At 39.8% G+C, this 17,949-nt stretch overlaps 1 protein-coding gene across 1 annotated transcript in view; it reads right to left on the bottom strand.

Moving 5' to 3' along the window:
- The window catches only part of LOC107293264 (probable phospholipid-transporting ATPase IF), a 26,447-nt gene extending 9,725 nt beyond the window's left edge, over positions 1-16,722 (bottom strand). The window contains exons 1-3 of the mRNA XM_015822408.1: positions 16,657-16,722; positions 15,030-15,133; positions 12,769-12,934 (exon numbers count right to left, since the gene is read on the bottom strand). Coding sequence (XP_015677894.1) covers positions 12,769-12,934; positions 15,030-15,133; positions 16,657-16,722 — 336 coding nt within the window. The remainder of the gene's footprint in view (positions 1-12,768; positions 12,935-15,029; positions 15,134-16,656) is intronic.
- Between the last annotated feature and the right edge of the window lie 1,227 nt (positions 16,723-17,949).

The raw sequence follows: 17,949 nt of genomic DNA, 5'->3' as shown, positions 1-17,949 counted from the left end.
GCGACACTAGCGCATGCGTGACTCACAGCAACGCTACTGCGAGGGGGAGGCGAGTGCACCCACACACGTGCACGCACTGGCCAGCCACTCACGCGGCCCGGTGGTCAAACAGGCCACAGCCCGGAAGTTGGGGACCCCTGCTCTAATGTGCATCAAGACAAATGCAAAACCAGTTACATTTCTTTTTCTTTTCTTTTTTAAAAAAAAATAATAGATGCCTATTTTAGGAACACCAGTTCTGAAATATATGCTTTGACTTAACGTTTTTGCTAGGGCTACATTAGGGTCAAAAATACATCTCTGTGCTGAGAATGTTTCATGAGATGGTTGTAAGCAAATCAACTACGCCTGCACTGTTATTGGGAAAGGCGTGTGAAGCAGTGGAACAGTTATAAATGTAGCAAATGGTTTAAATATTCAAAGACTGAATACAGGTATTCCTTGACTTACAACAATGAATTTAGTGAGCGTTTGAAGTTACAATGGCAATGTGACCTACGACCAGCTTTCCACTTGTGACCGTTGTAGTATCCTTGTGGTCACGTGATCAAAATTCAGAAGCTCAGCAACTGGCTCATATTTATGACGTTGCTGTGTGTCCCAGGGTCATGTGATCCCGTTGCGACCTTCTTACAAGAAAAATCAACGGGGACACATGGTTCACTTAACAACCGAGTTACTAACTTAACAACCTCAGTGATTCACTTAACAACATGGCAAGAAAGGTCATAAAATGGGTCAAAACTCACTTAGCAGCCATCTTGCTTAGCAGTAGAAATTTTGGGCTTAATTGTGGTCCTAAGTTGAGGACTACCTGTATTGCTAATGGGATCAGAAGCAAGAAGGCGAGAATGATGGATTTATGTTCCAAATGCTGCACAATATATTTTTAATCATTTGATTATTCTCATTCTATCATACACTGGATGAATAAATAATGAAACCAGCTTTTTCCCACCGGATGCTCCGAGACATCATCATTAAACCATAAACATCATTTTTTTAATGGCATGACATTTTAATGTCATGACACTCATGGCGATGCTAACATTCACAGCAATGAGATTTTTTTTTATGCGCTCCATTCAGTTGCTGTCCTGCCACTTTGCTGTGGTTGTAAAATGTGGGTTGAAATAAACGTTTTTGCGAAGTTTTCATACCTTTTGCAATAAGAAAGGGAAAAAGCTGTACGTACAATAATGTTTTATGAAAGAGTTCCCTGAGGTCTGAAAATTGTTTCAAGGATCCCTCTGTTAAAAAAAATACTAAGAAAGACTGAATGAAAGAGAAAAGCAAATCCGTTCTTATTCACATAGCAAAAAATGATTTCTCAACATTTGTTTACTATTAGATTTAAGAACAAATCTCTATTCATATCTATTTAATAGCAGTAGTAGTAGTAGTAGTAACAACAACAACAATAACAATAATAATATCTCCTGGATAGTGGACGTGGCAGTGCCTGGAGACAGCAGAATAGATGAGAAAGAACTGGAGAAGATAACAAAATACAGAGACCTACAAATAGAAATAGAAAGACTGTGACAAAGGCAAGCAAGGGTAGTACCAATAGTAACAGGCGCCTTGGGTGCAATCCCAAAACAACTGGAGCACCACTTGAACACCGTTGGCATTGACAAATTCACCATTAGTCAATTGCAAAAGGCGGCCTTACTAGGAACCGCTTCCATCCTGCGACGAGATCTGTAATGCCATCAAACATCCACATCTGCCTATCCCAGGTCCTGGGTAAGGACTCGATAGGTAGACAAAAATGCCAAATCCAGTCTGAACATCTGTCTGACTGTGCGATGATGATGATGATGATGATGATGATGATTATTATTATTATTATTAATAATAATAATAATAGTTGGAAGGGACCTTGGAGGTCATCTAGTCCAACCCCCTGCTCAGGCAGGAAACCCTATACCATTTTGGACAAATGGCTGTCCAGTCTCTTCTTAAAAACGTCCAGTGTTGGAGCATTTACCACTTCTGGAGGCAGGTTGTTCCACTGATTAATTGTTCTGTCAGGAAGTTTCTCCTTAGTTCTAGGTTGCTTTTCTCTTTGCTTAGTTTCCATCCGTTGCTTCTCTCTCTCTCTCTTTTTCTTCTTTTTATGACCCTTTTAATCCCTTGCTTCAGGGTGGGGTTGGAATGACTGAATGGAGCTGAGCATTTACTGGCCAGATGCCCTTCCTAACACCTATGCGGAGTTCGCAGCAGATATTTTCTCTTTAAGCCCTGATAGAGAAACATCTGCTTCTACCTAGGATTGAACTCTCGGCCTCCTGAGCGTGAGGCGAGCATCTTCACCTCTAGGCCACCGTGCCTCTACCTATTTTTCTCTCTATTCATACCTAGTTTTTCCCCTTCCACTATAAAATGGCCTACGGTATACCATCAAAGCTCGAAGAAAGTGGTGATTAAATACCATGACACCAGTTCTTAAAAAAAGTTGGGAATAATTTTCATCCTAGAACTAAGGAGAAACTTCCTGACAGTTAGAACAATTAACCAGTGGAACAACCTGCCTCCAGAAGTGGTGAATGTTCCAACAGTGGAAGTTTTTAAGAAGAGACTGGACAGCCGTTTGTCTGAAATGGTATAGGGTTACCTGCCTGAGCAGGGGGTTGGACTAGATGACCTCCAAGGTCCCTTCCAACTTTATTATTATTATTTTTATTATTATTTTTATAAAGTGGCCACAAGTAGCTCTAAAGAGAGAACAAAGCAAAGCAAAACAGTTTATTTATCTGAGAGAAGAATCAATGTCATCAAGGAAAAAACAAAGAAAAGCAGGACATTCAGCTGAAATTGCAAAATGTTGCCTCATCATCAGGATGACTTAAAATTAATATGGAAACTCATTATTAGAAAAAAAAAGGCACTGAGGATTTAAAAGTGAGACGTTAGTGAGGCACTTAGGACTCAAAACAAGAGGCAGCAATTACTTACATAGCTAAATACCTTTTAAAATTAGTTTTAAAATCTATGCCAGAAATATCGTAACGCTGCTCAGAAACACTTGAAAAATTCCCTTTTCTCAAATGAAAATATTTACTTCTTCCATTACGGTTTGAACTTAAGAGGTTTACTAACAATTAATTGCCCATTTGCTGTTGCAAATATTAGCAGAAGTGGCATAATTTGCCACCTGGTCAGAGCTGGAAAAATCCAGCTGGACTCACAGATATTGCTGAGGAATCAAAATTTTAAAAAAGACAAGATGATGCTGGCTTTAAAATATTTACTTGCAGTTAACCATGGAAGATGGAATTTGTGGAAAAGACAGATCCTGGTAAATTTGTAATTCTTGAAACTGCTGGACCCAATTACCCCCCTTTCCCAGTTTCGAATAAAGTTATTATCCCTCCCCCCAAAAAACTCCAGGATTCTGTACTTTTACAGGTGTCTTGGCAATAGGAGACCCAAAGGGGATCCCTGACTCACAAAAAAGCAATTACAAATTGCTCCATTATATCCAGTATGTGCCCAAGTCTCCCCCCCCCCCCCGGCTCCCAATTTAACAGCCACGGTGATAGAAGAACAGGTAAAGTGCTCTACTCAGTATCACATTAAAAAGAGCACACGGGGTCAAACATTCAAGCAAAACAGCCTTATCCTACACTCATGTTAATCTACATTTTCAGCAAAGACAGTATGTTCTCTGAATTAGTAAGCATTTCCTTTCCCCAAACAGCCTGTTATAACTAAAATTGTCTGAATCTGTCCCTTTCTTGTAGATAATATAAATGCACGTTGTAGCACATATTATATTTGAAGACCTAATACAATTAATACCTCAGGCCAATTAAGATATAAAGCTATTGCTTGAAATAGAATCTATAGAGATTCTCAATCATGCAAGTCATGGTTGTCCAAATGGTACTTTTCCAAAAGGCAACTGGACTTTCTTGGGTTTCTTTCTTTGAAAGTATTTTTAAACTTTACAATGCCTTGGTAAGGCCACACTTGGAATACTGCATCCAGTTTTGGTCACCACGATGTAAAAAAGATGTTGAGACTCTAGAAAGAGTACAGAGAAGAGCAACAAAGATGATTAGGGGACTGGAGGCTAAAGCATATATGGAACAGTTGCTGGAATTGGATATGTCTAGTTTAACGAAGAGAAGGACGAGGGGGGACATGATAGCAGTCTTCCAATATCTCAGGGGCTGCCCCAAAGAAGAGGGAGTCAAGCTATTTTCCAAAGCGCCTGAAGGCAGGACAAGAAGCAACGGATAGAAACTAATCAAGGAGACAAGCAACCTGGAACTAAGGAGGAATTTCCTGACAGTTAGAACAATTAACCAATGGAACAACCTGCCTCCAGAAGCGGTGAATGCTCCAACACTGGAAGTTTTTAAGAAGAGACTGGGCAGCCATTTTTCCGAAATGGTATAGGGTTTCCTGCCTGAGCAGGGAGTTGGACTAGATGACCTCCAAGGTCCCTTCCAACTTTATCATCATTATTATTATCATCATCCAAGAAGCTTCTTCAGTTGAACTGAATGAGAAATGAAACATTTTCAAAGAAAAAAAAAACAAGAAAGTCCAGTTGCCTTTCGGAAAAGCACCGCTGGGACTTGTAAACTGTTTCCGTAGTGTGCTTACTAACTGGAAACAAGGTATTATATAACCAATTTTAAAAAGAGCACTTGGTGAGAACTCTCCCAGCCACCCAATCAATCTCCAAGCTTTTTGCTCGATATGTGGAAAACTGGATGACCAGAAGGAAGTCACAAGCTTTTTATATCTGTAACAGTCAAAAATTTTAAAAAGGCCCCCGTATGATAGATCACTCTATTATGCTGAAAGGCTCAATTCAAAACTTTCAGCTCAATGGATTCAAAAGAAAACTTTACACAGCACTTACTGATTTCACCTTTCACTCTGATTCAGGAGATAGGCCCTGATTATGGAAGAAATGGAGACAGATATTGAAAGAAATCTACTCAGTCTAATATTAATAACAGCCATTCCAATACAAAGCTCAAATCAGAGTAGACCCCGAGGGTCTCTATCAGACATATCAATGGAGGGAAGTGTTAAAACAGGATTTTCTACCTGTTAATCAGAGGGGACGTGTTACCCTGTAACCCAGCATTTCTTAACCTTAGCAACTAGAAGATGTGTGGCCTTCAATTCCAGGAATTCTCCAGCCAGCATAGTGGCTGGGAAACTCTGGAAGTTGAAGCCCACAAATGTTCAAATTGTCACGGTTGGGATACTCTGCAGTAACCAAGAACAGAAAATTGGCATTTTCTAGTCTAGGGTGTATCTTGATTGCAGTAGAACAGGGGTGTCAGACTCAATTTCATTGAGGGCCATATCAGCATTGCAGTTGCCCTCGAGGGGCTGGGTGGGTGTGGCCAGGGTGGGTGTGGATGGAGTGGGTGTGGCCTACTGGGTGGGCATGGCCAACTCTATATCGTTCGTGTCAAGGGGGCCTGGGCAGGAGTGGGACAGATCTGAGGGTCTCTGGCAGAAGGGGGTGGGACCGGGGCAAGCGCCAAGGCATGGCCCATTTCTTCATTCCTCACAAAGGGTGACACCTCCCCAGCATGCACCCAGGGGTCGGGGCCGACACGGCAGGGACTGGTTCCTTGGTGTTTCCGGACGGCCTTGTGGAGCTAAGACTGAATGCGTTTCAGCATAGATGGCCACCACAAAATTGTACATTGGTTCCTGGCCGGCCTGGGCCAGGGCCAAGGCAGCGGGGGCCGTTCTCTCACTGTTTCCAGGATGGCTTCGCGGGCCACATGAAACCACTTCGCAGGCTGCATCCGGCCCCCGGGCCTTGTGTTTGACATGTCTGCAGTAGAACAAACAAGACACCTGCAGACCTTTAAAATAGTCACAACTATTTTCAAATGAACATATAGATTTAAGTGGAACTGGATTTGAGGCAGTGATAGCAAAGGATAAAATTTACAAAGATAAAAAGGAAACCTAGGAATGTTTATTAGGAAGCCCACAGAACCTATGAAAATACTCCCTTCACCATTCTAATCTTCTACTTACCAAGACAGGTTGGGAAAGATTGACAATGGTGAAGTATCTCCAAACAACCCCAGCAAATATATTTTTACTCTTGTTATTCAAAAATATTTGATTTAATTAAGACCACAGTTCCAGAATTATTAACAGAAGACACCCTTTAAATCTAAGGGCTATTACCTATGAATGAAACAATCCATGATTAATCTTAGTTTTTTCATTAATTTCACAGCAGACAAACTGCATCTTGCATAGCCCTTAAAAGTAAGAGAAAATGGACAATTTACTAGGGAATGTCAAAACGAATTTGGTATGAATTTGAAGACCTCCGAAGTCTCTTCCAGTTCTATGATTTATGATTATGTGATATGCAAATTCACTACTACCTTGGGAAATGCTGTCCAAAAGCATATGCTTAATCTCTACTATTTAATATATTTGGCTCTCTCATTTTGTGTTTTCAATAACAAAGTCACTACCAGTATTTATTAGTTCACACTGGCCTTCAACATAGTAGACAGGAAAGAGGATTGACAGTTGAATAGACTTTGTGAATCCCACTGCACACCCTCTTAAGGCTTTTCTCTTGCCATCAACAGATTGGCCAAATTTGGAGGGACACGTTAATGCTGGATGTCTTAATGCTCCTTATTCACCAAGTCTTCTTTTGAAGCACAGAATGACCATCGGTTTGTTATTTCTAGCGCAGTTACCATGGTTAAACCATCATTTGGTGCTGATGGAAGGAAAGAGGGGGTGACACAAGTTGAGAGACACACGCAGAATGACTGGATAAAACTTGGCTGGTTAAGCAGAACTAGACCATGCTCAGTGTCAGTCTTACATCTTAAAGACACACGATCTTTTGTGCCATCTCTCCCTAACTTGGGCACCTGCGAAATAGAGACACTTCAACTGCCAGACTTTCCAGATAGTCACAGATGGAAATTCTGGGAGCTGAAGTCCACATACCTGGACGTTTCCCTGATAGGGAACATTTGGTTCCCAATGTTAACAATAAATCTGGAAACTAAGAACAAGGTCTTGCATATGGTCTTCATATTGGTGCAAATTACTCCTATATTTAGCAATAACAGCAGCGCTCAGACTTACAGTATATACCACGTCACAGTGTTTTACAACCCTCTCTAAGCGATTTATAGTGTCAGCATATTTGCCCCCCAACAATCTGGGTCCTCATTTTACCGACCTCGGAAGGATGGAAGGCTGGGTCAACCTTGAGCTGGTCAGGCTGACAATCAGCAGAATTAGCCTGCAATACTGCATTCACTGCCCCACCACGGCTCTATCTTAATTGCCCAGAGATGGGATGCTTAGTCTCTAGCATCCCATCTCTGGGCAAATTTAATCCTGACCCAATGAATCAGCTATGGGTTTCAATTACAAAAGTCCTCACCCAGCCCATTCCCTTTCCATCAACTGTCCTGTTAAGTAGACATACCCATAATACACTTAGATGCAAAACATACACATACAGCTACGTAAACAGTAAGAGGAAAAAGAATCCAGTTAGCAAAAGGCACAATGATCTACAAAGGAGAGACTCTTGCTGCAGCTGTTTCTGTTCGACAGTGCATGCCACATGCACCGTTAACATCATGGATGGTTGAGTTAGGCAGAAGCGCTCAGACCATGCTTGATTTTTTTTTTAAAGTGTTATCTTTATCACAGAACATGGAGTAGACTGGGATTCTGCACCCGATCATCATGCTTGCAATTTTCCCCTTGCCCCTCCACCCCGAGAAATATTAGGGAAGAAATGAAACACATGCTAGAGTTGGCCTGCGAACATAGAACATACGTAGCAAAGCTAAGGGGAAGGCAGAAAGATACCAACTTGTGCTGCTGTGACTGCCCTCTTAGTTCACACTAGAGTCCAACATGCCATTTCCCCTTCTCTTAGTGCTGGTTAGCTGACCTTCATCATGCATAAAATTGGATGGAGAACTGCCCCTCCTACTCTACCTAATTTTGCTCAGCTGACTCGTTGCCCTGGACAACGGCTGTAGTGCGATGCATTCCTCACTTAAAGCAACTCTGCTGGAGTACATCTACAAGTGGATAAAGAAGGGATGGAACACACAGATCAGTGAGAAGGTAGTCACATTGTTCAATAAGGCAGACACAGGACAAAGTTCTCAAAAAGACACAACTTTCATTTGCAAAGCCCATATGTGCAGAGACACTGGTTTCTGAACGATTAAGGGTGGGGAACAACATGATCAATGCAGAGAAGAATTTTGGTTTGCAGTTTAATTCAGGAAGTATTTATACCCATCTGCATTGTTTAAGGGGGATTTGTGCTAAATTCACTTCCTGGTTACGATTCCTTTGACTTTAGCTGTTGGCTGTTGCAAACCAGTGTTCCTTACACATAGGAGACTTAATATAAGCAAGCCATTTTCTAAAACCATCTATGTCATTCAGTCTTAGCTGCCGAATTTTAAAGCTGCTGTTTGCATTTAGAGACGCGGGTTGGGATGGACAGATAACCGCATCTTATTTTTAAAAAAGGGGAAAAAAGGGGATTTCTTACAGAGATGTTTTCCTTAGAGGTATTTTTTTCCCCCTTCTATGAACTACATAATGGCATAGAAGATGAGAGCAAGATACAAAATAGTAAAGTCAAATCAAAACTGCATTTCCACTTCCAATTAGATTGAGAAACAGCCATCACACGGTAAACAAAACAGGCCTTCAGGAACTTCCCCACAATTAAGTACAAATTTAAAATAGATACTAGATGCAAATAAATTTGGTTTTCAAGGGCATCTTAAACGCTTGTGTGATCTGAGTTCAAAACAATGGTTGTATTTAGCAATGCAAAGTAATTTAAAAGGTTGTCTTGAAAACAGGTTTTTATTGTCAATAGAGTTGGACTTCCATTTAACTGGGATTTCTTAGCAAAATAAATAAATCAAATCTTGTTATTTCTTAAACACTTAAAAAAAAAACTTGATTTTTATGTGAGTACATGATTCTAACTTGGGTTTTTCCAATCTTGTTCCCTCCAGATAAAGTAGCAGTATAATCAGATGATCACAGATTTGCTGTTTGAATGTAATTTAATTAGGCAGAGAACTGTTTCTCTTGCTGTAAAGTTAAAATTAGTCATTTACATGCAGCTAATTTTTAAAAGGAACACAACTACTTCTGCATGGTACCTTTCATCCCCACTCAGACTTTCAGTATCAATTTCAACAAGAAATGCCATGGCTTTCTAAATCAAGTAATAGCCTTTAAAAAGCCAGACTCCTAGTCCACCATGAAGGTCAAATTAATTACATAAAAATAATCTGAAGATTGATATAACAGGCTTACTCAATAGGAATTTTGTATTATCACCTTTAATGATGTGAACGTTAGCACAGAAACTTCTCAGCAAATCTTGAGAATAGCAGTTATTAGCTGGGTACATGCAAGATGCTTAAGGTGGTTAATAATTAAATCAGTTGAGTTCACACAACAGATTGAGCTACTCCACCATCACACCCTGCCCCTTTAGAATGTTGTGCAAGTAGTCCTCGATTTACAACAGTTCATTCAGTGATCGTTTGGAGTTACAACAGCACTGAAAAAAAGGGACGCATGACTGATTTCACACTTATGACTATGGTAGTATCCCCATAGTCAACTTTTGCAACAATGGCAACTATTTGTGACAGTCACTTTTTGCGACCTTCTGACAAGCAAAGTCAATGGGGAAGCCAGATTCACATAACAACTGCAGCAATTCATTTAACAACTGTGGCAAGAGAGGCGTAAAGGGAGGGGGCAAAACTAACTTAACAACTGTCTCACTCAGCAATGGAAATTTTGGGTTCAATTGTGGTTGTAAGTTGAGGATTACCTGTATAAATGCAGCTGAAGGTTTTTACACTAACCTGGTTAAGGGTGTTATTCTGCTTCATAAGCAGATTCTCACATATTGTATACGTACTGAAATCATTTTGCAAGAAGTATTTAAGGTAGTATGTCAAAAAGGAAGATTTTGACCTTGCTTTTTCTCAAGATACCAGTCAGATCAGTTATACGGACCTAGATTTTTCTTGGATCATTTTCTCTATTAAAATGGGCAATCTAGATTATTTTCTACCTGGATTTTTCATCTCAACTAGCCCTTTACCATCAAAATTGGAGTTCTTATAACTTAAAAATAAAACTCCAATAAAAGTGAGTGAAAAGTAGAAGTTGTTTGTTGAGCAGAACCATAAAATATATATGGCAAAATACTTTTTCTTAAAGAAGCAGAAAAGCTATAATAACAAATATTCATTTCATTTTCTTAAAAATGAAGCTATATTCAGGAGCTGCATACAGTTATATAGGTAGACCTAACATGGGGATTTTCCTCAGAGTTGATCCAACGTAACTAGAAGCAGGGATTGATTTCAGTTCGGCCAACATCTGTCAAATAAGATATGAATGGAGAACATGGAATATTCCAGATTTTGCTGAAGTACAACTTGCAACAGCCCTGATTCCGACTGGCCAACGAAGGATGTTCTAGTTCAGCAACATTTAGGAACCTACAACATCTTGGACAGGAGCTTTCAGATACAGATTAATCAATTTATTCCATTACTGCACATATATTTGATTAACTTTCCAACATGATCCAGTCCTGCCACGTGGACAAGTTAATGAGCTGCACATCACAGAGAGGATGAAGAAAATAAAATGCTTACAAGCATATAGAAACACCTTCCTGAAAGAAACAGGAAAAACAGTCTTGCTTTATCTCTAAGTGCAAGTGCCCTCTTCAGATCCATGCTTTCAAGAGATGCCATTATGGGTCCCACTTTCTAAAGCAGTACTCTTTATGTTATCCCATACCAGTGATATTCAATCTGGCAGCCTCTGGATGTATTCAGACTGTACTCCCACCCCACTCATCTATTAATTTCAATTTTGTTGGGGGAGAGGCTGTTCTATGTTACAGAAATTCCTGATTTTTTTTAAAAAAGGTATTAATTGCACAGGGTTGATTGGGAAGGAGATTTAAACAGAGATTAGGATTGCCATGTTATTTAAACAGCTACATTTAAAACACAGGAACAGGAGATAACGAGCAGATAACCTAGGCCTTTTATTTGTGTCCATTTGTCTCTTCATAACTATTTGCTTAGCATAGATCATTGTGGTTTTGGTCAAGATAAACAAAGCATACACAACATCAATTGTCTATGGGAGTAATAGTGGGTACTGCAACAGCCTAATGTTGCTAGGAAGTCTCAAGCACACCTAACGGCATCCTGCACAGATCCAAGGATATTCAACATACAGTACCACAGGCTCTCCTAATAAGTGGATTTCAAAGGAAAAATCAACTGCCATTTAAAAAAATAAGAGGAGACGCTTCACCTTCACACAGTATGTGAAAAAAGGAAGAATGATCGAGCACAGGGATCTCCAAACTTGGCCATTTTAAGACTTGTGGACTTCAACTCCCAGAATTCCTCAGCCAGCATTGAAGTTGAAGTCCACAAGTCTTAAAGTTGTCAGGTTTGGGGATCCCTGATCTAGCATATTCATTCTGCTGAATGAACTTATGATTACTGCATGTCCAACTAAGTGATGGTCAATATTACCATAATTTTAGCTTGTAAGGAAGCATATGATTCTAATAATGGTCATTTTTCATAAAGTGGCATAAAGTGATGAAGAATGCTTTGCTTTCATGAAATGTACAGGATGCATTGCAAAGATTATACTCTGAGGCTATTGTGAACCACAGAGAAAGCTGACTTTTCTCACTCCAGAAATGCCAGATTCTACTCTATTTGAAATGATTCTGTAAAGGAAACCAAATGGCCATCAGCGCTCTCGTAACACCTCCCAGAAAATGCACTACAGTGCAGCTCAACGAGACTGTGGAAAAGTGTTTTTCTCCAAACAAGAGATGACCAATAAGTGATCATACGATAAACTCAAATATGGGAAAGCAGAACTATAGAGCAGATTTTTAAGATACTCCGCTCCCCAAAGTTTAAAAAAGAACCTACGAGCAGCAGGATCTGATCTCTTTCAATATACATTTATTAATCAGTCCCATTCCTCGCAGTATTTTTACCTGCTGGGTTTCCAAATATTTACCAGCCCCTTTTCTAAGCAATTGTCAAAAGCAAAGAAATGTTGGGAATGGTATCTGTCCTCCGGATGCGTGGACTTTTCTGGAATTCCACAGCCAGCTGGGAATTTGGGGGATTATAGTTCATCCATCTGCTGGGAGTCTAGGTTGGGGAAGGCTATTCTAGGTTATGCTGCAGTAAATATTAAATATTCTCCATGCAAGAAATCTATTTATCTTGGGAAAAAATAGCTACCCCAAAACTCAAGATCATTTGATAACAGTAATTACATACATTACGATGGATGTTAAGTTAATATTTACTCATCACTAATAAATAAGCAATTGAGTGGCAAGAATGGAACTAGTTCACGACTGAATCATTGGATATTTACTATCTCACCATGTCTTAGTTAAATTTTTTTTAGAAATCTTACTTCCTTAGCTTTATTAATACTTTCGTTACATTGCAATATGACCAAGAGGAAAACAAAAAAATTACATTTTAAAAGCTGGAAAATAGATTTTTTTTAAAAAAAAATACTCACCATAGAATTACAGTAAATTAAGAACTGAAGGCAAAATAGCAACAAAGATCCAGAGAAATGCTCAAAAATGTAATCTTCCCAATAACTCAAATGCTAATCAAACCACTCATAAGCATAAGTTACCTGGACTTTTTCTGTACTTGTGGGCTGTAAGTGTCTGTAAAACACTTTTTTCACGACATCAAGAAATAAGCAAGTGACAACTATGACGATTATGGCAAACCAAGCAGAGCCGCTGGACAGCAACTGAACAAATACAAAGTACATGTCTTGGGTATGCAAAAACGGCCTGGAAGGAGAAAGGACACAAGAAAATGGAAATTAACGAGCAGCAAAGGAAAACATTTAGATCAGCAGTCCACAACCTTTGTGACTTGGCTGGGGGGGGAGAGGGGAAGCGGGCCACGTAAGTGGTGGGCCAGCCTGTACACATATGCACGCCGGCCAGCACCTTGTGAGTGGACTGCGTGTGTGCATCAGCCCGCCTTTCGTGCAGCCCGGTTCCAAATAGGCCGTAACCTGGTAGTGGGCCACGGCCTGGGGACCCCTGATTTAGATGACACTCTTAAGAGCAGTGGGAAATATTCAATATTGAAAAGTGACGAAATTATAGTTCAGGTAGTCCTCAGCTTACAACCATTCCTTTAGTGACTGTTTGAAGTTACAACGGCACTTTACAAAGTGACCTATGACTGTTTTTCCACACTTACGACCAATGCAGCCTCCCCGTGGTCAGGTGATCAAAATTCAGACGCTTGGCAACTGGTTCATATTTATGACGGTTGCAGTGTCCCAGGGTCACGTGATCATCTTTTGTGACCTTCTAGCATGCAAAGTCAATGGGGGAAAGCCAGATTCACTTTACTACTGTGTTACTGATTTAACAACAGCAATGGTTCACTTAACCACTGGTCGTAAAATGGGGTTGTAAAATGGGGCAAAATTCACTTAACTGTCTCACTTAGCAATGGAAATTCTGGCTCAATTGTGGTCATTAATCTAGAGCAGGAGTAGGCAACCTTGGCTCTTTTATGACTCGTGGACTTCAACTCCCAGAATTCCTGAGCCAGCACGGCTGGCTCAGGAATTCTGGGAGTTGAAGTCCACGAGTCATAAAAGAGCCAAGGTTACCTACCCCTGATCTAGGGCTACTTGTATCTCCCAGGGACTGAATTCCAAAGATATAAAATCCATACTAGAGAAAGCCCTGTTCCTACTAGTAGTATCCACCAGCCTCATGGCTTTGGAGCTAGAGAATATCACTTCTAACATTGATCTTAAGGTCTGGGCAAGTTCACAGCTGCACATATTCAACTTTGGCTGGTCATGTGAAACTGTGTAGAGACAGACCTCCTTAGAACATTGAAGGGAGATAATGAGGAAACTTAGGGATATGGATAGTGATAATAATAAAAAGCAGCACTCAGCCTCTCTAATGAAGGCTGTGGCACATGACATTTTGAACTTAAGAGATGTAAGTTTGCATTCCTAAGTAATCAATCAATGAATGTAGCTCCAAACTTTTGAAGCTTAAAACGCTGACTATGGTTTAGAAATGAATGAGGCAAAACCTAGGGGCTGAGAATCTAAAGTAAAAAAGATGTAGAAGTACATCCCAAACACATTATTATTTTTAATACTGTCCCCTAGTAAATTGATAATTGTATTTTGCATTTTGAAAGCTATGTCAGCATGCACAGTTAAGCCCTAAAATTCTGGAGGCATCAGCTTTTTATCCATTTCTCTAAAAATTAACCTGGCAGAAGTTTTGGCTTTCATAGATTTGAAAAATGGGACATTGAAATAATCAATTATTTATTTGTTCCTTAAGATTTATTTCCTGCCTTTCCTCCAAAAAGAGAAAACATGTAACTCAAGGTTGAATTCTGGGGTGCTTGGTACGTTCTGACTTGATTGTTTGCTTGTAGACGTTTCATTACCCAACTAGGTAACATCATCAGTGCTACTGAATGTGGAGTTTGTTCCCTCTTTATAAACAGTAGTAGCTTGCCTGTGTAAAAGCTACCACTGTTTGATGTGATCATCCATCTCTGATACTATGTCAAATTCTATTTCGAAGTAGAATTAAAACTGCATCTTCAAGTTTGGGCAACAAAGAAGGGCCACTATAGAACAACACATGGGTAACATGACAGTATTTCTATTTTTTATTATTCTTTTCATCTTGTGTGCCGGATTGTTAGTCTTGAGAAATGCAGCAATACAAGTTTTGTGTGCATACGTATGCACTGTGTGTGTACACACAAAAACATGCATCACTGGTTCACAGCCTGCTTATAGGTCCAAACATGGTTTTGTTGATGGCAAAAATTTAAGGCAGCAATATTTTGCTACTCTTCTGTTTGGGTACACTAACTACTTACCAGATTATTCCGCCGTAGAATAAGGAAAAGATGAAGTAAAACACAATGGACCCCCAAGTAACAAAATGATTTATCCAAGTCCAAAAGTGGGTTTCTATTGCCATCTATGCACACACAAAAAAAGAAAATTGTATCTCTTAATAAACAAGTAATTACAAAGTTAAGGCCTGTGAAAACATTGCATGTTTTATTATTCTTTTTTGTTTGTACTTTTAAGTCAGTGCTGACTGCGGGCAACTGTCTGGACAAGTCTTGCAGTTTCCTGGGTGAGATTTCAGCAGTGGTTTGCCACTGGCTGCTTCCCAGGGCTGAGAAAGAAGGACTGGCCCAAGGTTACATAGCTGGCTTGGTGCCTAAGGTGAGACTAGAACAGTGATGGCAAACCTTTTAGAGACTGAGTGCCCAAACTGAAACCCAAAACCCACACACTTATGCATCGTCAAGTGCCGGGTGGGTGTGGCCCATTAGCTGGGTGTTGCCAATTGGGTGGGCTTGGCCAATTGGGTGGGCGTGGCTGCGGTGGTAATGGCAGACTGGGTGGGACTAAAAAGTTCAATCAATCAATTCCAACTTTGCAAGATCTTTTTTTTTCCTGCGAGAAGTTGAAATTGACTGAACCTTTTTTTTTTTTTGCATATGGCGGCAGAGGCCTAAAGCAAAAAGGTTTTATAAAACCCAGCTGAAGGCCGAGGACTGGGGTGACGGCGCGTGTGCCCACAGAGAGGGCTCTGAGTGCCGCCTCTGCCACCCGTGCCATAGGTTCGCCACCACTGGACTAGAACTTAGAGCCTCCCAGTTTCTGGCCCGTCTCCTGGTTTCTAGTCTGATGTCTTAACTGCTATACCAAACTGACTTTTATATGTTTTATTGAGAACTGGTATTCTAAATCCAAGCTGTGCACAACCTTAGTTCTGAAACCCTTAACACAACTTTGGTTCTGCATGTGAATGGCTTCTTCCCTGTAGCTGACTTTTACGCTGGTCAACTGAAAAAAAAAAAAGGCAGTTCTTGATCAAACAATCATGGCGGAATATAGCTGACTCTGTCCTTGGGAAGGGCTCAGTAGGTGTATAAAAATGCAAAATTCAGTCTAAACATCTGGTTTTATTTATTTATATATACTATAACCATCCACCTCAGCAAACAACTCTCAGTGGATCACGATTCAAAACATATATTACAATTAAAACATTTTAAAGCAATAAAAGCAGTGAAAAGCATTAAAACAGTAAAAACATTGTTGATTGTGTGATCAACAATAACAAGGCATCTGTTCAGGCATCAAAGTATTCTCCTGGCACTAACTTTTGGACTTTCTTGAGCCTATGTTTTTTTTTCTCCAGATGAGGAGTTCTTTGTAGCTGGGTTTAAAGACAAAGAAGCTTCTTTTGACCTCACTTGAATAAATAATTTGGTCTCAGAAAACTGAGTTTGGAAGAATACAACCTCACTGACATTGGGAGTTTTCAGTTAGAAAAATCCCAACACAAACAAAACTGATGGGTTTCAATATTAATTTAACTCTTCCAGTTAAATATAGTCAAATCGCTCCAGCATTGATCTCAGACTGTTATTAAAGACAATTAAAAATAGCTTAGAAAGCAAAATCACAAATGCACTGCAGTACCTTCATTGTAACCGTTATAACCATAACTGTGAAGACCAGGGTACCAAAAGTCCAATTTCCAAACATCTAAAAAGGAAAACAAGAAATTGAATTAGATGGAAGACACCTAAAAGGCAACACAGTTATGCTAATAAGCTAGACCTACCAGATGTTCAAATGAACACTTGCCCATTTAGAACAACTTAGTAAAATCAGTAGGGCAAAAGACAAAACAAGCCAATAAATAAATGAATTTCTACTTCTTCAGTGAAAAAAAATGCAGTTGTCCCTGTTAGATTTCTGTGTAATTTTTCAGCTCATGTCTTATTTTGAATCTAATTGCTTTCTTTCTAGAGTACTGGTTACCTCATCCAATTTAGTGTCACCCACAAAAATTTGATATTTCCTTTACCCTATTTCATGGAAAATCTAGACTTATGCACTTATTTCTTGAAAGAGCTAGACTGTGTTAAATATTGTTTCTCCTCATTTCATGAATTATTTTTAGTTTATGGGTGGTTAAAATGTAGTTGTTCTGCTTGTTTGTGTTGTAATGGTACAGGAAGCCTCAACTTGATAAATACAGATCCAAAGAAAAAAAATCCAGTATAAGTATGGTTGTGGGGAAAAGAGCATCCACTAACTGAATTACATTCATTTATTCCACTACATTCTAAAGAAGACATTTTAAAACACGCCGGAAAAGGGATTTTGGTACACAACTCAACAGAGAGGTTATCCAAGTTTCCCTGCAAAGGAGTCCAGCCCAGCCCACAAGGAAGAAGCAAATTCCATCATCAATAGCAGTGCTGTCATTTTGTGCCTATTAACACCATGTCGATCCTTTTTTAATTCTCTTTTTCTTGGACGGCTATCTGCAACCAGGCAATTGAAAATCCTGAGAACTGGGAAAAATCTAGGCTTGGTGAAAAAGCTGAAGATGCAAGCCCCCTTCACCTAAAGATGGTTTGTCTACAAAGAGCTTTCTTTAAGCTGGCAGAAAGCAACACTATTAATTAGTAGATGTTTGCCATTGAGACTGCTAGAGGTGGAAGAGGAGAAGATTCCGGTAAACACCCCAAACCACCCACAATCTGCATGAAGATTGTGTTTGTACAAAGGCGGGGGGGGGAGGGGGAAGAGACCGAAGACAAAAAGCACGTAACTTGACAACATTTCACTAATACACAAGAACCTTTCCTTGAACACTATTAGTTGTCCACTTAGAACGAGAAGGACTGGAAAGCTCTTCCAATCAGTTTCTCTTAATGTGTTCAAGGAGAATGAGCGATGCATTCTTGAACACGGCTACAA

The sequence above is a fragment of the Protobothrops mucrosquamatus genome, unplaced genomic scaffold (genome assembly GCF_001527695.2).
Source record: "Protobothrops mucrosquamatus isolate PMUCROS unplaced genomic scaffold, P.Mucros_1.0 scaffold1554, whole genome shotgun sequence".
Classification (NCBI taxonomy): Eukaryota; Metazoa; Chordata; class Lepidosauria; order Squamata; family Viperidae; genus Protobothrops; species Protobothrops mucrosquamatus.
The sequence above is the reverse complement of the archived record's forward strand: the minus strand, read 5'-3'. Positions and strand labels throughout refer to the sequence as shown.